The sequence below is a fragment of the Pygocentrus nattereri genome, chromosome 7 (genome assembly GCF_015220715.1).
Source record: "Pygocentrus nattereri isolate fPygNat1 chromosome 7, fPygNat1.pri, whole genome shotgun sequence".
Lineage (NCBI taxonomy): Eukaryota > Metazoa > Chordata > Actinopteri > Characiformes > Serrasalmidae > Pygocentrus > Pygocentrus nattereri.
The window spans coordinates 13,167,501-13,194,837 of record NC_051217.1 but is presented as its reverse complement, the minus strand read 5'-3'; the positions used below and the strand labels follow the sequence as shown (position 1 = coordinate 13,194,837).

At 39.5% G+C, this 27,337-nt stretch overlaps 1 protein-coding gene across 2 annotated transcripts in view; it reads left to right on the top strand.

The window, feature by feature from the left end:
• The first annotated feature begins 495 nt into the window (after positions 1-495).
• mafa (v-maf avian musculoaponeurotic fibrosarcoma oncogene homolog a (paralog a)) overlaps positions 496-27,337 on the top strand; it is a 129,547-nt gene continuing 102,705 nt past the window's right edge. Inside the window, exons 1-2 of one of the 2 annotated variants that reach the window (XM_017709240.2) lie at positions 496-2,082; positions 12,054-12,120. In XM_017709240.2, the coding sequence (XP_017564729.1) occupies positions 1,055-2,082; positions 12,054-12,081 (1,056 nt within the window). In that variant the 5' untranslated portion in view covers positions 496-1,054 and the 3' untranslated portion in view covers positions 12,082-12,120. Of the gene's footprint in view, positions 2,083-12,053; positions 12,126-27,337 lie in introns of both variants that reach the window. The other variant, XM_017709159.2, reaches the window with a different exon arrangement.

Genomic DNA, 27,337 nt, shown 5'->3' with positions numbered 1-27,337 from the left:
CTGCAAATCGTTCTCGTTCACTTTAGTTTGCATGTGTTTAAGACTCTATTAAGGGGCTGGGGTGCTGTTTGGAGGTGTTGTACAATGAAAGGGACATCCTTTCAGCGTAACGTTGCGGTTTGGGTAGAAAGAAACGAGCGTTTCTTTAGTGGAAATGGTGGTTGTGAGGGAGAGACAGAATGAGAGAGAGAAGAGAAAAAAAAGTTCACGTTTAACAAGACTGGAGAGCTTTAAAGTGGAGAACGAGAGAGAAAAGAGAGACGTTTCACATGCAGTGTGAAAGAGTTAAGGAGTTGGAGTCCAGCTGACAGTCAGCTGATAGCCTCTGACAGACGAGCGAAAAAGAGCGAGAGAGGGAGAGAAAAAAAAGTTTTGTTTCTCTACTAATATGTTAATTAGCTCTCGGACCGAGCGCTCCGATTGGCTGCAGCCCCGAGTCAATTTTACAGTTCGGCGCTGACGTCACGGCAGCTATAAAACTCAGCAATGCTTTTAAACTCAATCTGCCTTGTGTGTGTGTATGTGTGTGTTCACTTTTTTAAAAATCACTCCTACGAGCCTGGGCAGTTTCACGTCCAAGTCGACGCTATCAGCCTATTATTACTATTATTCCTACTTTTATTTATTTAATTTTAAACATTTTTTCCTCCGCGTCCTTTCTTCACTCCTAGCGTTTCTCCGAGCGCAGCTGCAGCATGTATTCGTGAAGAGAGCGTAAAGTGTGAAATGTTTTGAAAGAGAAAGTTTTTTTTCTTCTTCTTCTCTCTCTTCTTCGCGTGAAGAGAGGAGGGGAAAGAAAAAAGAAGGAGAAGAAGCGATCAGAAAGAGCTCCGATGCATCTCCGACGAGAGTGTGCAAAGGAAAAGTGCTCATTTGGAAGTAGGAGTTGCTTCGTCGAAGCGCTGCAGAGACTTTTCTGGTAAGAGTGAAAAATCCGTTCTTTTTTGTTGTTGAAGAAGAAGAAAAAAACATCAAGCTGGCTCACCCTCTTCTAAGTCAACCCGGTGTGCCAGGTGCTCTTCACCCTCTTTGGAGGACTGTCAACAGCAAGAGGATGGCATCAGAGCTGGCGATGAGCAGCTCCGACCTGCCCACCAGTCCCCTGGCCATGGAATATGTTAATGACTTCGATCTGATGAAGTTTGAGGTGAAAAAGGAGCCGGTGGAGCCCGAGCGCGGCAGCTTGAGCCACCAGTGCAGCCGCCTGCTCGCCGGGGGCTCCGTGTCTTCCACGCCGATGAGCACGCCGTGCAGCTCGGTGCCGCCTTCGCCGAGCTTCTCGGCGCCCAGCCCGGGCTCCGGGAGCGAGCACAAGAGCCACCTGGAGGATTTCTACTGGATGACGGGCTACCAGCAGCAGCAGCAGCAGCAACCGCACCACCAGCCGCAGCCGCAGCAGCTGAACCCCGAGGCGCTGGGCTTCAGCCCCGAGGACGCCGTGGAGGCGCTGATCAGCAGCACGCACCAGCTCCAGCCCTTTGACGGCTATGCTAGGGGGCAGCAGTTCGCCAGCGCGGCCGGCCCCGGAGGCGCCGTGGCCGGGGACGACATGGGCTCGGCCGCCGCCGTGGTTTCGGCAGTGATCGCAGCCGCCGCGGCGCAGAACGGCACTCCGCACCACCACCAACACCACCATCACCACCACCCGCACGCCAACAGCGCCGCCGTCAGCGCCGTAGGGCACCACCACCAGGCACCCCTGGGCGGCGGGCACGCGGCGGCCGAGCGCTTCACGGACGAGCAGCTCGTCACCATGTCCGTGCGCGAGCTGAACCGGCAGCTGCGCGGCGTCAGCAAGGAGGAGGTGATCCGGCTGAAGCAGAAGCGGCGCACGCTGAAGAACCGCGGCTACGCGCAGTCGTGCCGCTTCAAGCGCGTGCAGCAGCGGCACGTGCTAGAGGGCGAGAAGACGCAGCTGCTGCAGCAGGTGGAGCACCTCAAGCAGGAGATCGCGCGCCTGCTGCGCGAGCGCGATGCCTACAAGGAGAAGTACGAGAAGCTGGTGGGCGGCGGCGGCGGGGGCTTCAGGGAGAGCGGCGGCTCGAGCAGCGACAACAACCCCTCCTCCCCCGAGTTTTTCATGTGAGTTCTGCACCTAGTCGTAAGAATAAGCGAGAGAGAAAGAGAGCGAGAGAAAACAAACAAAAAAGTTTGTTTGTGATTTTTTGGGGGGGTTTGTTAGACTGAGAGAGAGAAAAAGACAAAACTTTAAATTCTCCTTTAAAGTCTGTTTTTGTTTTGTCTACATTTTGGTCAGTCAGGCCTGGCAGTCTGTCTTGTTTTTGAGGGTGGTTTTTTTTTGTTTTGTTTCTTTTGCTTTTTTGCCTGTAGACAGACAAAACTTTACAATACATATTTTTCCCTCCCAAACCTGCCATCAACGTGCGTTTTCGCCACATTTACTTCAAAATGCACAAGTGTCCAATGCATTCATTTTTTCTTTTAATTTTTCTCATTTTTTTCAATGTTCGCCTGACTTGAATTTTTTTTATGGGATTGCTGTTTGTAATTTACCCCCCCCCCTTTTTTTGTTGTTTTTTTTTTTTGTGTAAACGTGCGCTTGCATGCATCCACGTGCACCACTGATGTTCACCGACCTTTGCATCAATTTTTGTTCTTCTACTTTTTTTTTATTTGCCACCAGAATAACTGTTTGCCAAAAACAGAGAGACTTACCTCCAGTTTAAAAAAAACACAAAAAAAAACGTTTTTGGCACTTTTTTCTTCTTTGTTTTTGCCAAAGTGAGAGGACCTACAGTTTCCCCATGATCATCTCATGAGTCCTGCTTGCTGTTCTGTGTTATACAAAAAAGACTTTACTTAAGAACTTAAAGACATTGCTTAAAAAAGAGAAAAAAAGAGACAGTATGTTATTTTTACCTGCATGCTGGACATGTACGGTTTTCTTTCTTTCTTTTTTTTGTTTGTTTTTTTGTTATTTTGCTTGAAAACTGAACTTTGTACTTGGATAACTCCAGCATGGCATTCATCCTCTTCCTTTTATTTGCCAGCTCACTTTTTTGGAATATATGCAAAAAAGTGAAAGAGCATCCCACCAACCATCACCCCTCCCTGAAAAACAAATAAAACTTCTCCGAGCCGTGCTGACCTGCACCGCGGCCCATTCCCATTCAGTCCATGCACTGAGGCATTCCTGCTGAAAGTTGGCCAACTGGAAGCAATGTTTCAGGGGACAAGGACCTCATCCTTACTAAAGAGGAACTCCCTCTCCGGGACTAAAACTCTTAGTTGCTTTAAAGCGGATTTGTTTGTTCAACTCCAATCTCGTTCTTATGCATTTTTGATAACTCTGTAATAAAGCAACCTTGTGTTTTTTTAAGCATAATCTAAGAATAGTTCTGTTATCTGTGAGCCTGAAGGTGTAAGCTATTCTCCAGGTTGTTGATGATGATGACGAAGATGATGGTGATGATGAGGAAGATGCCATTAAAAAGATATGCTTTAGATGTTAGGGTTCATGTCCTATGCACTAAATTGTTTCCTGATTATAGTGTTAAAATGTACTGGAAGCACCCAAAGCAAAACCTGTGTTGTACAGCAGGAGTGTTAGGATGTGGACTGCAAGCTCTTTTGCAGCATGTGCTTGCCATGAACACAGCAGTTTGGCAGATGTAGCCCTTCTTTTAGCCTACCACTGACTGTATTTTGTCGAAACCAAAGTATTAAAGCAAAAGAACTTAGTCGAGGTGGAAAACATTGGTGCATTTTCAAATGCATTGTCCTTTTTACGGAGCTAAACTATTTGGACTGAGTTGCACTAAAATGTAGCCTGTAGCTAATCATACAGTATATCACACAATGGAATCTATCTAGAACGCTAATTTAAAAGACATATCTTATGGCATTGCTGGAGAATTTATGAATACAATCTTATTAGTTACATTGTCAAGCAGGACTAGTTTCTTTTGTTGTAAACAAATTCATTATTTACAAGGCAATAATATAATAATCAATAATGTCTGGACATTGTTTTATAGTCAGGGATTGAAACCCTGCTTGTATAAAATGGGGATATACCATTCATCAATAAATTTTTTAAGTATGTTAATTAAAATTTTCTCATATATTTTGCTGTGCAAAATTATTTCACTCACTAACCGTATGTGATGTTCATATGTGCTTATTTTCATTTCATACAGTTATATATGATATGCAATAAAAATGCAATTCGGGCTTCATAAAGTCTGTGTCATCTGGATATTGATTGATAAAAGCCAACTTTTTGGAAAGTGGTCAGCATGGAGAGATTTAACCTCCTGTAACATTTTCCAATCTGACAGTTAGATTCTTTTTGCTGTTGATAACAAAAGTGGGTCATTGCATTCTGTTCATAAAGTGCGGATTCATTGCTGAGTCCAGTGCAGCTGATGCAGCCTTTCGAATCAAAGGCACTGACAAGTAACTTAGGCCTGAAAATCTGATCAATTTAAAAATAATCTGGAAGAACATCTTGTTTTACCACAAAGACTAGACAAGTATCATTAACAACGACGGCGCTTCTCCAGGTTATGCTGTCCGTCAGTACCTCTACCCAGCTGCTTTGCTGGACGTTCTTGCCTGCAGCGAACACACTATGTTTTGTTAAAAGTCATAAGCTGATCGATTTTAGGAGCAATATGGAAGTCCACAAACAGCAATTATATTGTAATAAGCTTTTTTTTTTTTCCAAACATGACCAATTTCACTGTCTGTTTTTAAGCACACAGTGATGCATTAGAAATGAGTTAGTTTAGCGTGTGCGTAGGTATTAACGTACGGGCTAGTTTCATGTTTAGTCACTGCAGTTTTTCTCTTAGGTGCTTTTTTTGAGTATTTTAAATGCCTTAAATTGTAATTGTCCCACTGAATACAATTGAAACAAAACCTTTTACTTCTCACCCTCAGTATAGATTAGATCAGTTATACCTGAGTGATAGCAGTAATCACAACTCTGCACAATAATTCTGTGCACCAGAATTATATCATATGGATCATCTCTGCATTGTCCCACAGCTCCAGGCCTAGAATCCATTCAGCAGCTTTGCAGACTCCACAGTGTAGATGACACCTTTATTTCTACAGTAGATTCTCTAATATTCTCTCTACTCTTGGCTTAATTGCTCATGAATGAACATGCATGTTTGATTCCAAACAACCAGCGGGTCTCTGTCTGCATGTGTATGAGTGTGTATCTGTGTATGTATGCGCTGCAGTTTGTGTTTAGTTGTGGAAATGATGTATGATATGGATATGGATATGCTTATTCTTCTGTATGGTTAGTCCTTCTGTCGTTGGTTCGTGTTTTCTCCATGGTGCTGATCACAGCCCTCATATGCGCTCCATTAGAGCACAGCAGGCCCAATAACTAATCAATTAGAGACTGGGAAATCACTCAGTAGGAGTGTGCACAGCAGCGTACAGCAGAATCTGTGTTCGGTAGTTTGATTTTTTTGTTTGTTTGTTTGTTTGTTTGCTTTTTTTAACATTTTAGTAACTGTACTCCCAGCACTAAAGTATACATACATTGTGGTGCATAAGTCAGAGACCACCTTTCATCACAGGAATAGAGTTTGATTTCTCCTGTCTCTCACAGATGAAAGCTTTAAGTTCTGTTTATCTGATGCTGGCAGTTTTGGTAGTTTGCCAGGCCTTGCATGTGTTTTTTTTTTTTTTTCTTTTAACTTTTTGAACTCTAGACTTGGAAACTACTGCTTTTTTCACATTTCCGTTTGACTTTCACCTTGCTTATGCAAGTGGACTGTCTTATTGCTAATCTCCTCCAAATCGAATAACTTGTACTTAATACTAGTTTAAACTGGTAATTTAATAAGCGAGTAGTTGTCTCTGACTTTTGCACAGTTCTGCACACAAATGCAACACATTTTGAGATACTCCAGTACAGATCAATGTGTAGTGCTACAAAATCAGCCCTTCACAAGTCATTTTTTTTGTCTTGCTGATTTGTGAAGTAAAGTCCTTCTCTAGCTGCAAAAGAATACTTGCACCATGTGCCTCTCATCCCGCCTGGCGGGGCGGAGGGAGAGAATGAAACAATGGCTTTGAGAGTTAAAATGATTTTCCCGATGATTAATCACTGAGAAAGGGGCCGGTTTGTGCAATGCAAAAATGATAAATCACAATTCTGTTTGGCCACAGCTGTGCCAGGGCTGGGCTGATAGCATGCATGCAGAAAAATGCAATTTATGACAAACTAACTAACTCTCATTCTCTCTCCCTCATCCACTCACGCTCACTCATGCCTTCTCATTCTCTCTCCCTGTCTCTCTTCCTGCATATTCTCTCTCTCTCTCTCTCTCTCTCTCTCTCTCTCTCGCTTTCGCAAATGAAACTACTCAACTCATCTGTTTCTTCTGCATGAAAAAGTGAACCCAGACTTTTCCACTCTCCGTATCCATGTAGAACAGTGGAGTTGTGATATTTATTGATCTGATTTGAAACATTTCGGTATGAGGCAGCTGTAGTGATTCATGTTAAAGCATTTTGGCGGTGATGATGCAGTGCTGCTGAAAGTGCGTGTATGACCTTTGGCTCTTATGGTTATCACGGCTTTGCGCTTCAGTGGATCATTTAAGGCTTCAGATGCTGCTTTGATTTGCTATTGCGAAACGTAATGTTTGAACATGAGAGACGTGTTAGTAATGTTTCTGAATTAACCAGTCGTAGCAAATGACCTTGCCCTCAGATATCACTATATAGGAGCATCGGCTGGGTACGGAGCAGTTGTATCAAAACAAGGTTCACACAGATTTACCTGCTAATATATTTATTAATTAATTTATTTTTATTTATTTATTTATTTTTTTATCATGGCACAGACAAGGTTAGATATTGACACTTGTGGTCACTTGCCTTATTATTTATTTATTTTTTTTTCTCCTTAAAAAAAAAAAAAAAAAAAACACCAGACGAGGTGAATTTTCACAAATAGCCACTATTAATAACTTTTTACCCGCCTATGCAAAATCCAGAGTCTATTTGATAGGGCAGTTACTTAACTGCATCAACATAGATTTTGCTATAGTTCCTCAGCTGTGGCTGGCACAGTATATCCTTTCTCAAAGCAACATGACTGTTTAATTTCATTTTTGGTACTAAAGCATGTTTGTTAACTGTAATTGCGATGCATATATGATAAACATTTCTATCCATTCCACAAACGTTTTGCTGTAAATTTCTTTGGCTTGGTGAATTTTTATATCTGTGTACTCCTGGTCCACACTCTGGGCCCTGTTAATGTGGGAGCTGGACATAGTGACCCTTCTAGAGGACCCTAAAGGCAAACAGGACTGTGCATACATGCTTGCGTGCAGGCATATTTATGTGATAAGAGCATTTGGCTGAGTTTGCTTTTCTGTGTGTGTGTGTGTGTATATGTGTGAGAGAGAGGGTGGGCCTTGTGTACGTGTGCACAAGTCTGCATTATTTGTGTCTGTCTCTGAGAATGAATACTTGTGGTTTGTCTGGGAGTGTGTGTGTCTGTATGTTTGTGTGTGATTTTCAGAGGATGCACGGAGGTCAGTGAAGGAGCAGGAGGAGCGCTCTCAGAGTCATTACACTGATCCGTTCCCTCCAGGGAGCCCACGTTCATTTCCTGCACCAATCCTAAAGACGCACACACATACACAGAGAAAGCACACAGCAGGAGGAACATCTCATAACAGGCCCCTATTTTCCTGGCCTTCTTACTGAAACACATACAGCTATATTTTATTTTATTCATTATTACTTTTAGTCAGTTAAGTCCCATAATAATTACACCCAGAATAATGTGAAGTTATACTACTAGCAGACTTTTTATGCTATATTTCTAACGAAAAGTGGTGCAGACCAGCTCACTATATGGTCCCTAACATAACCTCATATTGTGCTGTCCTAAAAACAAACAAAAAGAAACATATTTCTACACCCCCCCCAGTATTTGAACACAGCAGTCCTTTATATTATGTGAAAATTTCATGATAAATGGACCAGTTCTGATTATTCTGAATAAAATATCTTTAAGTTAAAATACATGAAACATTTAGATTTTTTCTCTTCTCCTGTAAAGTAACTGCTTTGAAGATACAAGTGTTTTTTGGATAATGACAAAATTTATAGTTTTTTGCACCATTTACAAAACACTAGCTGCCCTCTGCATTGTGCAACTGTTTTATGACAAATGAGCAAATAGAAATGGTGCAGAATTACTCAGAGTGAAACTCTGCTACATCAATGTACATTAAACTTAAGAATGTGTGTTTACAATGTGTGAAATTCTGTTTTTATCTGTCCGTATAATATTATTTAATTTGGTGATTGTGCTGATTAAGTCTAAGCAAAATCAATATTTCTGATCTCATACCAATATAGCAGTGATATTTATAAATGTAATGCCTTTGTATTGTGTCATTAGTAGCTGTATGCTCTGTATTTGCCTTGAGCTGCAGTTGTGGTGTTGTTGGGAGGCGTTAACATTGTGTCCCTAATCTGTCCTCTGGCTAAAGAGCCTGTGTTTGCACAGGGCTTTGGAAGGGCCTTGCTACCATTTATAACCTCTGCACAAACACCGGCAGCCTTTTAGTGTTTCTGACAAACTGCAGTGTGCTTTTCCACACACACACACACACACACACACACACACACACACACACACACACACACACACACACACACATATACAGTAGACACACACACATACAGGTAAAAATAAGAAATAAGCGTAAAAAGGAGAAGATGGCCGTTTGGCCGAGTTTGCGTTTAACAGTGTGAGCAGTAATGATCAATTACTGGTACTGGGTTATGAGCGAAAGAACTTCTGGAAAAAGATGCACACACACTGAAACTGCATGTGTCATGACACAGGGGTTTTCCAAGAATGCCTGGACACAGCAGAGATGAGTGGTGTGTGGGTGTAGGGGTGTATGTGTATGTGTATGTGGAACACCTCCCTGTCTCTCTTTTTTCCCTCAGTGTGTGTGTGTGTAAAAGTGTCTGTTTAACCATTTCCAAACCTCTTCTTGATGAAGCCCTATATTGCAGCTACCATGGTAGTTGCTGTTATTGTCCAATACCTAGTTTGATTAAACAGTACTTGGTTAAATTAAATCACGTGTGCCGGCCATGGAACCCCAAAACAGACTTAAGTCCAGGATAAATGGTTTTATGCACTTGCGTTTAGATTTATTTATGTCAGATAAATAGAAATTGTACCCTAAAAGTTCCAGAAAACTCCTGGTTCTAGAGTACCCCACTGCCCTACGCATTTCAGAGGTTCTCTGCTATAACACACTCACTTAAACTGGGCTTGTTAATGAGCTGATTACATGGGTCAAGTGTATATTTAAACTCTTTTTTACTGTCAATGTTGGCTAGATACATGAATAAAACATATTGTATTATAATACTGCTACACTACAAAAATGTAAAAGAAGCAGCTAAAATGAAGTGAAAAGAATTAACAAGTAACAAATGACTTTAAACACATAATTAGAGCATATTATTTGTCAGTTAATTACATTTTAGTGTCTCAAATGACTATTGAAATAAACATTTAGTATCTAGCTCATAGCATTTCATTCTACTGTATACATGAACTGCATCATTAATAGCAGTAAGAATGTGAGAGCGAGAACATTGCGTGGTGTGTTAAGTGTTGAATGTGTGATGGCATAATCTGTAATAAGTTTAACTCCTGCTCTTTTAAGATTTTCTTTCATGTTGCTCCGACAGAGAAGACATGATTTTCGTTGCTCTTGCCACAGTTTGTAAGTTTTACGTAAAGTTCATGTCGGAATGTTCTCGAGCAGCTGTAAATATATGCTAAACGTGCGTGTAATGTTTGTGGAAGCACATGTTAAATGATGTTTATTATAGTGGGAGTGTTTTGTTGATTGCATCTCTTTCCCCCCTTGCGAAGCCGTGTGAATATTACATCAATTAAGACGTGCTTGTTTTATCTGGAGCTGCTTCTCCCCTTCTCTCTGTCTGCCTGCCGCCTGGCAGAAGAGTCTAAACGAATGCTTTAAGTAGATATTTTAGATCAGATCCACTCCTCTCTCATTAGGGCCATTGTCCTTGAGAGCTGCCTGGCTTGGGGTTATGCTGATAATGAGGTGTACAATACACTCAGGGGTAATTTTATATGGCTGCAAATGTACCCAAAGTGAAGCCACAGTGACTTGTATGAATCTAATACTCATTCCCAGCTGATCCGCACTCTGGAGACCGGGCTAGATCGCTCAACAAAGAGTCGAGAGAAGTGAGTGCTGTATTAACAATAGTTCACCACAGTGCCAGCGTTCATTTAGAATCAATTAATGTAAGTAATTATAATGTCAGTTGAGTTTATTTATTTATTTATTCATTAAGAGGGAGGCCTAAGTCATGACGGCTAAATGCACAGTTCTGTAGTATCTATATATCACAGTGTGAATGTGTTTAATGTGTCTGTTTAATTTTGCCCCCATTTATTTATTTATTTATTTATTTATTTATTTATTAGGTGGCAACTAAGTCAGAGTAGCTGCAAGTTTACCTATCACAATATTTCATACAGGTATTGTGAACTATTTATCTATATATCTGACTGTTAAACTGTCTACCTGTCTCTCTCTCTCTCTCTCTACATACATACATACACACATACGTATATATATATATATATATATATATATATATATATATTAGAGGCCATCCTTTATTTCTTTTAATTTCCTCTCTTAATGCACACTAGATAGTGTGTGTATATATATATATATATATATATATATATATATATATATATATATATATATATTTTTTAGGCCAGGGTGGGGGGTATCTTGTGTGTATGTCTTTGAAAGCGAGAAGGAACAAGACATTGGTGTGTTTTATGGTGTGGAATGTGAAATTGCATCTTTGATGTGAGTATGAAAATGTTATTACATGTTCATTACTGTGCAAATTCAATTTATGTACTTTCCAGTCAAAACAGTCATAAAATACAATTTATTTATTTTGAAAATTTTTGCATATGAAAAAAACAAACAGAATAAATAAAAATAATATGAGTGTTTTCAGTATTTAGTGTTTCCATCCTTTGCTTTTATAAGAGCTTCCGTCCTGTTTTTAGAGACCTGCTTATTTTCAAAAAAAAAAAAAAACAAACAAAAAAATATACTCTTTTTCCATACCTGCAAAGTTCAGTCTTAGAAGTTGGTTGCATTTTCTGCTTTTTTATAATCCAAGTAATTCCAAACACATTCACTGTTGCTGAGGGTGGCCAATCCGTTGTTTTGAGCATGCCAGCAGCTTATCTCTTTCATTTCATTGTTCGAAGACCCTTTTTGTATGTGATTATATATCTGTAGACATAAATATTTACATCGTGTATCTTTTAATCTTTTTGGGCTCTTTTTGGACATGCTTGTTTTTTTTTTCTCACTTATTTTCCTTTGACTTCACCCTTTCTTAGACGTGTGAAATGTCTTATATAAAACACATATAATTATCTAATATCCTATCCCTGCAGTCCTCAGAAATATCTCCTGAAAAATGATAAGCTGTACTTAATGGCCTTTAATGAATAAATTAATAAATAAATGGTGGTTTTTTGACTTTTGGACAATATTGTATGTATTAGTTTAATGTTCTCTCTTAGCATCCTTAACTCATATATGCATGTGCAAACACGCACACACACACGCACACACACACACACACACACACACACACACACACACACACACACACACACACACACACACACACACACTCACACTTCAGAGGAATGTAAATGCTTTATGCAGATTCTGCTCTGAGCTCAAATGCATATTGATAAGATGAATAAAGTATGAATGACTTCCAGCTTGTACATTTTTGATTGTATCACCTTTAACAAAAGCAGTGGTCGTGAGCACAAGGAGGGGAGGAGAGGCTGCCAGGAGTTTTCTTGCTGCTTACATGCACACATTTTACCAGTGCTTTTCTCAGTATTCACAGCTTTTTTAAGCTGTGAAGGTTTTCTAAGTTAATATCTGTGTTTCTCACTGTTTTATATGTGTCTCCTGCACCAGGTCTTCCAGAAAGTTCCTGCACCTGTGACTGTGAGCTGTGACCTCACCCTGCCCCGGGCCTTGAAGAGTAAGGTACATCTCTCTCTCTCTCTCTCTCTCTCTCTGTCTCTCTCTCTCTCTCTCTCTCTCTCTCTCTCTGTCTCTCTCTCTCTCTCTCCCTCTCCCTCTCCCCAAATGTGTCCACTCAGAGATCATGTAATGAGCATGATGAAACACTTGTCATGTCAATATTGTCACATATGATGAGGACCTAGACACATGCCAATATATTCACTATTCAAAATGCTACAAAATAGGAACATTATTATTATGATGTTTTTAATAAATATATAGAATGAAAGTGACAGTAATAATTTTCATAATATAAAAATAATAAGTAATAATAAAAATAATACATACTGAAATGTATTATTATTGTTTTTTAATTATTATTTTTTGGGTGGTTATATTTTACCCTTGCAAGGTATTATTTGGTGACAAAATGGCTTACTTTAAAAATAATTCTGTATGTAAAGCTTCTTGTTAAGTGTATTGTAACGATACAAGCCAATAGTGGTGAATCTACCTCTCACAGTGAGTTAGAGGCTTTCTAAGTCTGGTATGAAACGTTTCATTTTTCATACTCCGCACCTGACTAACAGTCGGTAGTGTAAAATCACCTTCCCACAGGCCGACCTCTCAGGGTGGAGGTGATGGATTTTCGAAAGCCTCGTAGCGGCGGGGTGAGAATCCATCTTTCTCAGGGCCCGGCACGTTGCTTTTGTGGGGCCTCACCAATGACATCTCACTCAGAGTACTTGCCAAATCCCATTCGTGCTTCAGCAGCCCCAGATCCGAGTCTTCTCCTCAGTGAGGGATTGAGGTTGTTAGGGGTAATATTGTTGAAGCATAAAAGGGCTTTTAGTGACCAGAGCCAGCCATGTTCGCAGAGCTCTAACCGAGCATGATTGATTCTATACGTGTGTGAATGCTGTAACAAAGTCAAGGCAAAGTGTTTCTGCTGCACACTGTGTGTATCGAACCCTACGGCACATATGGAATGGATAGAGGGATACACACACACACAGTGCAATGAGTAAGCAGTCACGCAGTGACATCATTTGTTTTCTACTCCTGCACATTAAGTTTTAATTGAAACAATGACTGTGAGGTTAAAGTGTGTAATGTCATTTAATGTCATGTAATGTCATTTACATTTATACTGGATGAACAAAGTAGGAATCTCAGGCCTTTTTATACAGAGCTCCCTTTTTTAAATAGACCAAAATAAAAGGACAGATTAATATAATTTGGTTGTATTTGATGACTGATGGGCCTTGAAAAACTGAATATCTTCCCAGCTAAGATGTTTTTGTCCTTCAGAATTTGTCATGCTGCTGCAGTTCCATCATCAGTAAAGATGAGGAGATCCACTAGTAGCCAGATATGCTTTTAACAGCATGTTTCATAGATGAAGTGTTATGCTTTGAATCATGAGCAGTTTATTTTTCTCTATGCTTTCTTCATTTCAATCACTCGGGTCCCAAAACTCTACAGGCTTTTACTGTAAACTGACCTCTGAGTTCCTAGCCGATAGAACAGTGGTTCGCACCTTGCAGTGAACCCACTGAGATCACACTATTAGGCTCATTATGGCTAATTTACTCTTATTAACACTTTTCTAAGCTGGCAGTGTATTTCAAATAATAAAAAAAGGAAACAAATTGGAACTACTGATGAGCGCAATGTCATAAGTATTTTTTTAATTTGAAAGAAAAAGAATTATTGATTCAGGAGGGAAAAAGCACTAAAATATGATGTGCTTGCACTGCTGTGAGTGTAAAAACTGAAATATAATAAAATCATCAGAGATGTTGAGTAATAAGCTTGATCTTTAGGCCTCAAATGCAAAATCAGCACAATACTAATGAGAAGATGATAATAATAGTGAATTCACATTTTGCTGTTCTCTTTTAATGCTCTTCCAATTCACTCACAAACATCAGGTTCATCCCCTCGTGGGGGTCCAAGACACAACTGACATTACAAAATGTTCTTCTACACGCTGTCTGCAGTTACACATTCCCACCACAGAGGTCCAAATCCCCAAATCTCACATAGTGCAGCTTTAGGAACTCTGTGGCTCACCTAATATACCCTCAAATTACAATTGCCATTCTGCAATTTAACCTTTTAACCTGCAATTTAAAAAAACGTGTCGCGGGCCACTTTCAGACTTCAGGATACTGCATGTATTGCACCTCTGGATATTAAAAGTTCTCTGTCTAAATCTTACTTTATCAGGACGCAGTGAGCTGCACCACAAAGCTAATGTCCATTAGCTGCATGCTTAGTGCTTTGTATCACTCTCTCTCCTCTTTTGGATTATGAAGATGAGATGCTAACGTGCTGCTGCCCTTCCTATAGCTGTGTTCTTGTCCCCATTGTCTTTAAGTGGAGCATAAGATCAGGGGCTGGCTGCTTTCCAGCCTCGCTTTAGCTCTGCTGCAGGAAAGGGGGACAGAGCCATCAGAGGAGACAGGGACAAATCAGCTTTCGATGAAGTGTTTTAAGTGCTGTCATTCCATCAGTCACCGAGTGATACCGTGAATTAGCTGGCCTCCAGTGGCCACTGAGGAGACAGGGGGCATAAACAAGCATCGCTGAATGTACGGACAGAATGGATGAGTGGGAAAATATGAGGACAGATGTCTTACTCAGTGTTGTAAATATGCTTTCCTACTGCCCTCTCTCACCATTGCTCTAAGCTAGTTAGAAGTAGCATGTGTTAATCACTGATTTCAACAATTTAATTCATCATGGAATATCACACATACTGGTACATTTCTTAAATATACACCAAATACATATATTGGTCTGGATAAATTCAATTGTATTTGTGGTTATTACTTTATTGTATTTTTTAAAGTATTATATAATTGACTACACTTTACGCCTCTACCTTCAGACTGATGCCTTTTACACTCCTAGTTCTGTTCCTTTACCGGCCCTCAGAAAGTCCTCATACCAGACCTGATGCCAGCGTGGCCTCTGTAGGTTTACTTAAGGCTTTTTGTCTTTGTCTTATGCAAATCCATGCATATGAGGGCGAGGGGGCGCGCCATGAGCAGTCGACCCACGTAGGCCTTGTGTCACCTGGATGATGGAGAGGCAGAGGTGCGGCCTGGCTGTCCTTGCCTGAGAGAGCGTCCAGAGTGCGCCCTCACCACGTTCTGTCACAGCCTGGACAGCCACGGCATCCCACTGTGATTATGGCTATCATTCACGTTTAGCACCTCCGGCTGCAGCATAGACAGCTTCACACACCAATTTCTTCATAGTTATGGTTTGTGTTTGATCCTCTCTGCCCTAAATAATTAGTTATTACGTCACTACCGGTTGTATAAATGGTCGGTGGACAGAGATGAAGTAATGTTTCAGGTGGACATTATAATGATGTAGGTTATTGTAGTATGTAACAACAAAGACACATGCAGGTAACAAATATAAACAAACTCTAATCTCTGTATCTAGCATTTGTATATTGTAAATACCTGGCTTGTGTGTGTGTGTGTGTGTGTGTGTGTGTGTGTGTGTGTGTGTGTGTGTGTGTGTGTGTGTGTGTGTGTGTGTGTGTGCTCGCAGAATGAAGAACATTTTTGTTAGTTGGTTTTATTTTCCGACACCCTTTAAAAAGACCAGCTCCCCTTAACGCAATGTGAACAATTGACAAGTTGGCTAATATGCATTTTGAAAAGTAAACTTGATGAAAATATTTTTTTTTTTCTCTTGAAATTTAGTCAAGACCACTATCTCCCACTATCACAGATACTACTGAGCTAGGTTGGCATGGGCTTCCTCCTAAAAATTGCCAAGCCAGCCACCACATTTTTAACTGTGTCAGTAGACAGCTCAACGTACTTACAGAAGAAGTCCAGATGGGTCAGGTAGCAGATGCCTTCATTGGCCAGTGTCACTGAGGGACTAGAGGAGAGGCCAATGCTATGGATGGACATGGCATCTCCAATGAGCAAATTCACTATGTATATATATATATATATATATATATATATATATATATAACTTTAGATTCACTATTTAGCTGTAGTTCAATGTCTTCTCAAGCTTGTTCTTGTGCTGTATGTTTGAATAGACCATGGGGTACAAAAAAGGCCTATGATTTATATAGTCACACTGTGTGGAAATGCTCAGTCCAATTGATGTGCCACCTGTAAAACAGCCTTTACAGACAGCTCTGTCTATGGACAATTTCCAGTAAAGCTGTTCCATTCAAGAGAACATGCTGCACTACGAGTACTGATCAAACACTGTGCACTGTGTCCATGAGTAAGAAAATATGGTCTCTCTACAGTCTACTTTTACAAAGACAAAAAAAGTTCACAGTATTAAAGTTCATACCTCATAATTCTATTCAGTCAAACAGAGTAACGTCAGCATATCGCTGCTGTCGGAAGAAAAACTTGTATCACCAAAATAGTAACTTTACAAGAGAAGGAAAATACATACTTACGTTCAATGGAACCAGAATTTTTCCCATGTCATTTTGGGTAATTTGTTTTAGGCCATTCATCATCAAATTTGCAAACAATATAAAGAGTAACAGATACTTTCAATTTTTTACAAGGTTTTCTTCCGACAGCAACGATATACAGACTTTGTTTCACAAATTTTATTTTTTATTTTTGCCTGTTTTGTTAGCCTACTTTTGTCAACCCATATCTGGCAAGTGTTCGTGCTAGTGTTTGTGTGTGTTTACAAAGGAGTTCAAATCGCACAGTTTGTGCCTGGCAGGATTATGCCAAGACAAAATGTTTCAAGTGGACAGTGATTTCCGATGGCGGCAGCGTCATCAAACAGGTTCTCAGAGTCTTGAGTCATTTGTTCATTAGTGCTGCAGTGTGCGCTAGGCTTCAACCACATAGTATCCGGTGGTATCAGACATTGATGTCACTGCATTTTTACAAGTACGAGTGTGAGAATGAGAAAGTGAGCACAACATTGGTATCATCGCATCCCTAATACATATACACACATACATATTTGTATGTGCGTAGGAGGCCCGTGCTGCCCCAGAGCTGCCCCCTGCCTCCTGTCCTGCGCGTGGCTGTAGCTCAGACTCCGGAGGCTGGAGGTGGACAGAAGGGCAGAGAAAGTGCTGAGGCAGGACAAAGCTGCAGAATCCCTGGGAGGACAGTGTGAGGGGTGGGGGTGGGCAGAGGTTTAGCACATGCTTAAACACACACACACACAAACAGACACACAAACAGACACACACACCCACACACACACTGGGCTGTTATGGAAATGACACTGGTGAGAAAAGAGAGAGAAGAGGGTGAAGCGTGACTGGCAGTTGAGACTTTTTTTCTCCTTTGTTGGGCAAACTCGCTGATACAGTCACAGCCTCAAATTATCCCGAGAACACAACTGCCCCTACACCTCCACCACTTCTGCATTCTTTAACAGTCCTGCTGCAAAACAAAATGAATAAACAGGGAAACAAACAACCAAACAACTACTAGAGCATGACCCTTGTGGCTTCTGACTCTCATAAATGCTTAGAATTTTAATTTCAGAATAATTTGTATATTCAGAATCCTTATTTCTGGTAAATGGCCAGTGCCCAGTTCTCAATGCATATGTTAAAGCCCAGTCATCGCCTGATGATATGCACCACTGTTGATGACCTCCAGATTTGTTGACATCTCCTGAAGATTGGGTGCAAAAAAATATCCAGCTGATTAGGTCAGTTTTGACATATAAAAATATTAAAACATTTCAAATGTGCATATGTCTAACCTTTTAACATGTCTGAGAAAAACCTGAGAATTCTTTATTGCTTTGTTCACAGTTTTAAGGGTTATTATTTTAGAAAACTAATGAATACATCAAAAATATACAATAATTCATATGAAACTGCTCTAGTCTATTTAATCTGTATATATAGAGAGAGAGCTATATAGTCTCCTTGATCACAATATAATAAAACTATATATGAAACTACATATAAAGTACATCTGAACTATTACAAAACTAAACATTGGCCTTCTGTCTAATATAGGGCTTTTGGACCCTTTTTTCATCACAACACAACAAGAGTATATGAAACTAAATGTAAACTATTTATAAAACTACAAAATGAACTTCAAATAGGACAGGTTAGACCCTGGCCTCTTTCATCGCAATGCTCCAAAAAATATATGAAACTAAATTAAAACGATATATAAAACCAAATATAAACCATATATAAAGCTATTTATAAAACTAAATATTGGCCTTCTATCCAATTTTTCATCACTGCACAATTTACTGACTGTAATGCATTAAACAATGATGTTCCATTGTATAGCATTTAGAATCACATAAAACTTAGGATGATATAATGATTGTGGCTCCATTTATTCATTATCCAAATCAAAATTTTAGTCATCTCCTATAAGAAAGGTTTGTTATATTTGGCTTAGAAACAGCTTTGTAAGACGTGCAGATCATGTCTTAAAGAAAAAAGAAATGCATCTCTCTCTCTCTCTCTCTATCTCACTCTCTATCTATCTCTCTCTCTCTCTCTCTCTCTCTCTATCTCTCTCTCTCACACACACACACACACACACACACACATTATCTAAGCCGCTTACCCTCCTGGGTTGTGTGGGATGCTGGAACCTATCCCAGTACGCAGAAGGCAGGAAGCACCCTGGACAGGTTGCCAGTCCATCGCAGGGCAGAAGCATACAGTCAGGTGTTTCTAAACTTTTGACCAGTAGGGTCCTTATTTAGGAGGATTGTGGCCTGAGGATATGTTTCAGTGGTCATATTATGTACATTGCACTATATACATAAAAACAATCTGTATGTGCTGCTGAATTTAGTGCCTGAATTACTGCAGTCAATCTGTCTGAGCTGCCTCGTCCACAACACAGTAATGAGGGTCAGTGATGAGTGTTTGTGGATGGCTAGGAAAAAGCACCTGGCTGGTTATGGAGCTGTGTTCTGTCAATCCCAGGACAGGCTGACCCAGACGGCCTAAGAGTCTCGCTCTCTCCCCTCATCCCATCCTCCATCCTCCACCTGCTCCTGGCGAAGGAAACTGGAGATGGAGGCACACGGTCTATATATAGCAGTGCAGGGTGAAGACACTGTGGTTGGGCTTTAAGGTTAAAAATATAGATATCCATGTAGAGCCAGTGCAGAACAGCATCTACTTCATGAATCAAGTTCAGCTTTCTGGCTGTGCTCTGCTGGGCTGTGTGAGGTGAGCCGCTCACTTGCTCCTTTAGTGAGAGCTGCTGCCTCAGCTTAGTGGCTTACGTGCCAGTGTGTGTTTTGAAAGTAGACAGTGTGCCAAAAATATAACACCATGATACTTGAAGACGTTTGCACAATTCATTACAGCATTGCTCTCCCACACACAAAAAAATCTTTCTTTTTTCCCCAATTTTCCTTGTTATTTTTCTACATTTAAAAACAGTAGCTGCCATTTACATTGTGTGAACATTTCACATTGAACAGGCCAGTAGAAATTCCCCAAAAGTGCTCAGTGTAAAATGTTGTTACGTTGAAATTTACATGTTTGTGTTCTTTTTTTAAAGTTACCATTTTGGAGATTTTTCATTGAATTTTTGTTTTTCTGAGATTTGTAAATAACAGACTGTGTGGTTTATTCCGTTGCTTCCTTTACGTACTGTTGTTGTTTACATATTTACTGTAATTCGTGTAATATGTCTTTTTACAGTTATATTTAGTTGTTTAGTAGAGGTAGTATTTGCCTTAAGTCCTTAAACGTTTTAGCCCACTTTTGTATAATATTCTTCCAACAATTGAAGTAGCATACCATGATAAAAGAATGAAATGCGTAGGTCTATACTGTTACAAATGTAGAGAGGAAAATAATGGTGAATAATAAAATAATGATAACAGCTGTGTTCTAGATAGGTCATCCATTCATCTCTTGCCTTCAGTGTGAACACCAGTACATATCATTAAGAGCTTTGTTATATTCACATTAGTTCTGATACCTTTTGTCAGTAGACTTAGAAGGCTAGACCCAGATCTGTAGTCTGGTCACTATTTCTTTCAGCATAACAATCATGGTTGTATTACCAAAAACTAACTAGTCAAAAGTAAGATATGGATCACGTGTTGCTTCCATCATTGTTCGTCTGTCGCTTCATGGCTGAACTTTGTGCTTTACCTGACCTGTGTAAAAAGCTACACTGATGAACAGAAGAGAGCTGCAAGCAGCTCCGGTGGAGAAGCGGTGTGGTTTCTGCTTCTGATTTAAAATTAGTTTCATTTAGATATGCTTTCTCTACAATCAAGCAGTGGCCAGTGCCCAGTGATGCCCAGTGCTTATTCAAAAAAGCATACCGTGACATAGTTTATCACAATGACAACACATGTATGCGCACACGCGCACACACACACACACACACAAAATAAATATATATATATTTAGTTAAAGTTATTTTATTTTTGCTATGGATAAGCAAAGGTTAAATAACAAAGGTTTCATAACAGCAGTTCTGTGCTGCAGCTCCTCCATAGCCCTGAATGTGTTCATTGGCTTTCCATCCAAAACTGCTCAAATTCCTACCACTGAGTTGGTAGGAATTTGTATTACTATTTTATTATAAGTAAGTTCAAATGAATTATCATTAATCCTTTTGCATGCATCGAGCAGCATGTATTACCTTCCAGATGCCTTTTTCGCTGATATACACACAATGTGAAAGACTTATAGTGACACTGAGTGACTGTGTAAAAGTTGCATGTCAGATAAAAAAAGAACAGCTGTTATCTACAATGTTAGGTTTTTCCTAGAAACTTTACAGAACGCATCTGGTACAGGGAGGCCAAAACCAGCCCATGTGTTTTCCATGAGGGAAAGAAGCTGCGGCCTTGCTTCATATTTGCACATCTGCGACATTTTCCTACACATCCCACTCCGACATTGTTCATCAACAAATGTTTTGTTTTGACTGGACATGCCAAAAGATATCATTTTTGCATGGTGAAGGGTTAAACATTCAAGTGTATTGAATTTGGCCTCAGTTGCATTGTTCTGTTAACACACTATGCACTAATTGCTCACCCTTTTGTATAATATTAGTATTCTTTCAGCAATTGCAGTAGCATAAGATGATAAAAGAATGAAACATAGAAATGCAAAGAATAAAATGCATAGATCTATACTGTTACAAATTTAGAGAGGAAAATAATGGTGAATAATAAAATAATGACAACTGTGTTGTAGATTGGTCATCTGTTCATCTCTTGAAGGGTTAATTATTCAAGTGAAGTGAGTTTGGCCTCAGTTGCATTGTTCTGTTAACACATTGCTTCCCCTCACCCACACATGAACTTGCCCAGCTGGCCAAGAGATTTTTGTGCTGTTGTCTTGACGTCACGTTTTACTTGCCTCAGGCTTTCAGTCAATTGCTGGTGTTGAACGCTGCATCATATTTCCCACCTTAAGTGTGTATTTAAGAAAAATAAAAAAAAGCCATCCCCATATATATATATATATATATATATATATATATGAAGCTCCTAGGCTCCAGACCAGAACTCCTCGTACACCCACCCCCCCCAGGGGGCCAGACGGATAAGCAGCTTAGAAAGTGTATGTGTGTATGAAACACCAGGCCAGCATTAATCATTCCTTTAAAAAATTTTTTTTAATTAATTTATTAATATAATTATCAAAATAATATTTTTTTTATTCAAATCTCTTAAAGCACAAAGAATTCTTATTTTGTCCTGCCTTTGTGAGTGGAGTGGTCCACAATAACTATATCGGTTGTATCTCTGAGGTTGTGAGGGCAATATAGTGAAGTTTTCTGTAAACGAGCGCTCTCTTAAACAGTGCTGGATTTAGCCTACAGCGTGTGGGATTAATTCCACTTTGCTAATTATTTTCATGTTGCAGGGATCTCAGCGTGGTTCTTCTCTTTCGTCCGAAAAGATCAGACTCAGCAGAAACAGCACAGAGGAGTGTGCATGTGTCTGTGTGTGCGCGTGTGCATGTGTGTTTGTCTGTTTTGGCATAAATGTTTGTTAATTGGCTGACGTTGCGTGATGTTTACCGTAGGTGATTTTCTGTCCACAGTCACACTTCACTGTCATTTTCCATAACATATAAGCCCTAAGACACGTCACATACACAACACACGTAGCAAAGAGACAGTTTGTTCCTCTTCTCTTTTTATGCGTCCGGAGGTATCACTTTAAAAAGTTAAAAGAAAAAAAACTTTCTATCCTCGCACGCAGCCGTGTTTTGGCACAGCTAGAGTTGCTGATCAGCAGTATTTAGTGAGATATATTCAAGGAGAAGCTCCATCTCCGGCTCCTCCGGCACGGCCTGCAGTCAGCCCCGCTCTCCCTGCCTCACCACCTCCGCCATTTGCTTGTTAGTATTATTCTGTGTGTCTAATTAAACTTAGCCTGCGCTAAAGTAGCTCCTCTTATGAGCTATTTAACTGGAGGGGGGACGAACAGAGAGGCTCTGTTGTTCTTTGAAACAGTCTAGCTCCAACAGCACAAAGCACTGTCTTTTGTTTGGGTCATTACCGCACACTTTTTCTAGTGTTTTGACTGTTCCCTGCCAAATGCTAAATGCTAAGTGCTAGGTCATTAAAGAGCACTCTCCAACAGCTCTCACCCGGGCTATTTCTCTCTCTCGCTCTCTCGCTCTCTCGCTCTCCTTCCTGCTTCCTGAAGGGTAACTGGGGTTAGTCCACAATTAGTAAAGTGGAATCAGCTTTCACCACCTGGTCCAATAGACAGTCGCTCTTTTTTAGGACCAAACCTGCCGCTTCAGACCTGCAGACGTGGATTGAAGGAATAGTTTAAAAAATTCTAAATTCTAATTAGCATGATTTTCTCTTTACCTCACTCATAGTCGACCAGCAAAAAAGCTTGCTTCTTGAGTGGAGCTGTGAGGCTAATGTAGCTAATGTAATAAAAGCTCATTTCCAACATTTGGTGTGAAAATTTCAAGCCTAAATAATCACACACGTCAAAAACAATAAGTAAAAAATAACCAGCGCTAACTGCCTACTCACGTCCTATTGTACTGCCATGTTAGTCTGGACAGTGAGATTTTCCAATGTAAAGACTTGGAAAACCCCTTCTGATCATGTACCTTGAAGGTGGAAGGCACTTCTAAAAATCTTTAACTACTCTGAGTTGGATCTTTAAGGGTGGGCTCTTTGATTTTTGTTGGCATTTTATTTTATCATTCATTAGCTACTGTAGAAGTAAGCCAAATAGCTAACATTAAAGGCCCCATATCCTACATGTGTCTTGTATTTTTAGTGCCCTGAAATGTGTTTTGAAATGTTGCTTTAACAGCTGTGTGGCTGTGCCCTGTATTGTGCTTTAACTTTATTTTGTCCACATGAGATCAGTTTCTACTTGTCTTTATCTCTTAGAATAAACTAAGGCTCTGCTTTTAACATAGATAGATGTAAATGATATCTGTTGTACATGGCTGCCCTGTATTAAGCCTAATTAACCTGAAAGGGCAGTGCTACATCTGTATGCTGAACAGGTGAATGTGTGTGTGTGTGTGTGTATATATATATATATATATATATATATATATAATATGGATTTCTTTCTATGGCATCACAAAAAAGAGTAATATGGGCTGTTTTTAGCTTTCCATGCAAGGATTGCATAGGTGGGGAGTTGTGACCAATACCCTTTGAAATTTTTTAAATGTTTACATACTTCATCAAAGTCTTTTATAAAATAAAAAGCTACATACATTTACTTGGAAATCAGTGGCTTTATTCATTTTTTCATAATGGTCATATGACAGATTTACATAACGCTGAGAGAACATGAATGAACAAAAAATGGTGAATTCTGTCAAACTAATGAGGCTGAAGGAGGCTCTGTTGTACTACAGACTACATAACATACATGACATAACATATTGATTTCTAATTTTAGTAATCTCTGAAACTCTGACATAGTTATCCATAAACATTGCATGGATAGAGGTATGTATATGATGGGATGTCGGGTTCTATTACCTATTAGCTGCACTAGCCTCATAGTTTCAGTGCAAAACAAAAGATGCAAACTTCAGACACCAAACATGCCTTTATTTGAGTTAAAGGTAAATTGTCTCAAGTCGGTTTTTCACCAGACTATTGCTTTAAGATCTTATTAGCCATAACATGATTGCAGCCATAACAATCACAACATACCACAATTCAATGTCTTCTAGCCACTGAAGCAGTTTCCATCAATCTGAAAATGTTTTTAAGGACTTTATTGAGTTTGGACAGTGTATTAGCTGTGTTAAGTTGCCATGTGTGAATCTGTTCTAAAGTAGAGTGCAGTGCTTACAGGGCTTCAGTGGCACACCTCTCTCCTCCCCCTCACTTCACCTTCAAACACAAAACTCGCCCTCCTCGTTAGCTTGATGAACGAGCCGGGTTGGCAGGAAAGTGCTCTGCTTGAGTTTCGCCTGGTCGGTCTGCTTTTTGCCCAACTCATATTCATTTCAAACTCTTACACAGACAGAGAAAAACGCCAGCACTCTGTCTGCTGCTTTTCTCTGTCTGCTAGTACACTTTAGCTTCGATGATGTCATTACACCTGAGAATGCTGCCGGTACAGATCTCATCAAAGGTCTTAAGGTAAGGCATGACTTTCAAAGGCCAAAACAGTGCACTATAGTGGTGTGCAGTGTGTTAATGAAATAAATGAATGTGTATACATACCTTTTACAGCTTTTCAGAATTGCTCTAATATTAGTTCAGATCATCTGAATGCATAGTTCGCTTTTGTGACCTTGTTTATGTAGAAATGTGACCTTATGACCTTTTGCAAAGGATATAGGCCCAAGTGACTTATGCTTATCAGCTATAATGAGTTCTTTGGAGCAATGCCACAGAGGAACCACTTTTGGTTCCCTAAAGAACTTTTCAGTGGAAGGTATTTTAAAGACAAATTCCACCCACTTTTCATATTTGTTAAATAATTTCATTGCTAAGATGAAAACATCTTTCATAATTATTTGAAGTGGTTTGACGCCAGACACGAAGATTGAATTGTGCATATATATATATTCCTACAACCAGAGGTCCAAGCCAAGAAACATTTAGGCACCTTTGTTTATAACAGTGTACACTGGACTTTTTCATGTGCAAATTTTGACACAGCAGTTTATAAATCTTAAATGAGCCTCAGCGCTGTGTTCTTTAACATGCTCTGTGATTTAAAATGTGTCGCTTGTTTGGTGCCATTACGTCTGATGTGAACTAACATTGTTATTGAATTTAGCACCATCTGTTGTGTTGGACTTGCAAGCCAGGTGGAGAGCACAGAGCACAACATGAGATAGAGAGAGACAAACAGAGACAGTAAAGGGACTGTAACATCCCTGCTGTTAAGTTTGCTTGGGTTTTCTGCTTAGACTGAAGTCATAGGATTACCTCAGTACATCCAATATACTAGCACAGCCAGGCATATGAAGTACGGCCTATCAGTGCACATAAATGGGCTGTGTCCACAGGCCATAGGCCTAAGTGCACCTTACTTACAGCCCACGTTTAATGCTTCCTGTACAAACATATCTATTTTTAATAACTGCAAACTTAATGGCTCCACACATCATGGTCAATGTCCCTCTTACTTCACAACAGTTTATATTATGATATTTGCGTGTGCGTTTTTTTGTATATTTCTCAAGTTATTTCATTTTTTTGCCCCACTTTATGATTTGTATAGTTAAAACACTGAACAGAAGTAAAGGCGTAAGTGATGATTATACAGTAACCACATATGTATCATTATTGATGCTGCTTTGCTATTATAATGTAATTATATAATTGTATAGTTTGTTACATAATTAATTGCATTCACTTTTGCCTTTTTTCTGTTTCTTCCCAAACAAATTCAGAATCATTTTTAGCCAAATACATCTGAGCCACAGCAGAACAAGTCTTTTTATTATCTAGTATATTTCTACAAGAGAAGATTTAAATCAATACCCATGTGAATAGTGCATCATACTGCAGAGAATACAGTTCAACACCTTAGTCTGTGGAGAATTGAGAAGGGCCCGAAGCTCAAAAGGTGGCATAAGAGAGTGAGAAGACATTAACATGAGTTATTTCTCAGCTTGTGAAGCTCCTGTGTTTATTCATTCCAACAATGTTGCTTTATTGAATTACAGTGGCAACACAGTGGCAGCAGTATGTTGCTCCCTTTGTTGAGATGTAAACACATGGTGCCTATGCAGTCCTGTGCAAAAGTTAGAGAACACCCTTCCTTTAATCTGAAGTCAAAATGGTTATTAAGTACAAGTTCATTTCATTCGTTTTTCGGGGTCAGCAGGAAACAGTGCACAGAAGCTTTAACAGCTAAATATAATATCACTGGTTAATGTTTAGTGTGCCCACCGTTTGACTTCATATTCCTTTTTTATCAAAACACCTGCTTTTGATTTTTTGAAGAAAATTTCAGGCATACGCCTCAGGGATACGCCTCCATAGTTCAGTCTTAGAAGTTGGTTTTCCATGATCCAAGTAATCTCAAATGCATTCACTGATGTTAATGGCTAACTGTTGACTGCCTTTGGGCTGTGTCACTGTAACACATTGTTCTAAGATTTTTTTTTGGTCTATTTGATTTTCTCAATAATGACTTCTTGACTAGGACTTTGCGTGGGTAATCAAGTACTCATTAATTTGACTACTAGTGTTCAACTGATGAAGTCACTAAATGAGTATTTGTTATGCTTCATCATTTGAACATGAAGGAAATATACTGTCTAAAATGTATTGAATTTGCCAGTATTAATTAATAAGCGTATATTACAGTGCATGGAGTGCATTGCTATGAAACGGCTATGTTGGAACATTGTCCACTGCGGAGAAAAGACATTACGTAGAAGACACAGCATCAGACAGTATATATTTTAGCCCTTAGCTCATTAGTTCATGTGAAGCATCCTACGTTTCACATTCACAGCAAAAACCTACAGATTTCTTTAGCCTGTTTTTGAATAATAAATAAATAAAATTGCTACAAAACTTTGGTGTACCATCAGTGCTGTCATGATGAAGAGGTAAACCTACAGCTCTTTGTTTTTTTAATTTTATTTTATTTTTTTTATGCACCAGTTAACCAGATATCCATTCATTAACTCTTATGTATACTGAATATCAAAGTCCCTGTTCTTGACTGCTAAACATCCTTTGCTGAGTTGTCGTCTCGCAGTGGAAGGATGTATAGAAACATGCAATTTTTCAGGTCTGAAGCAG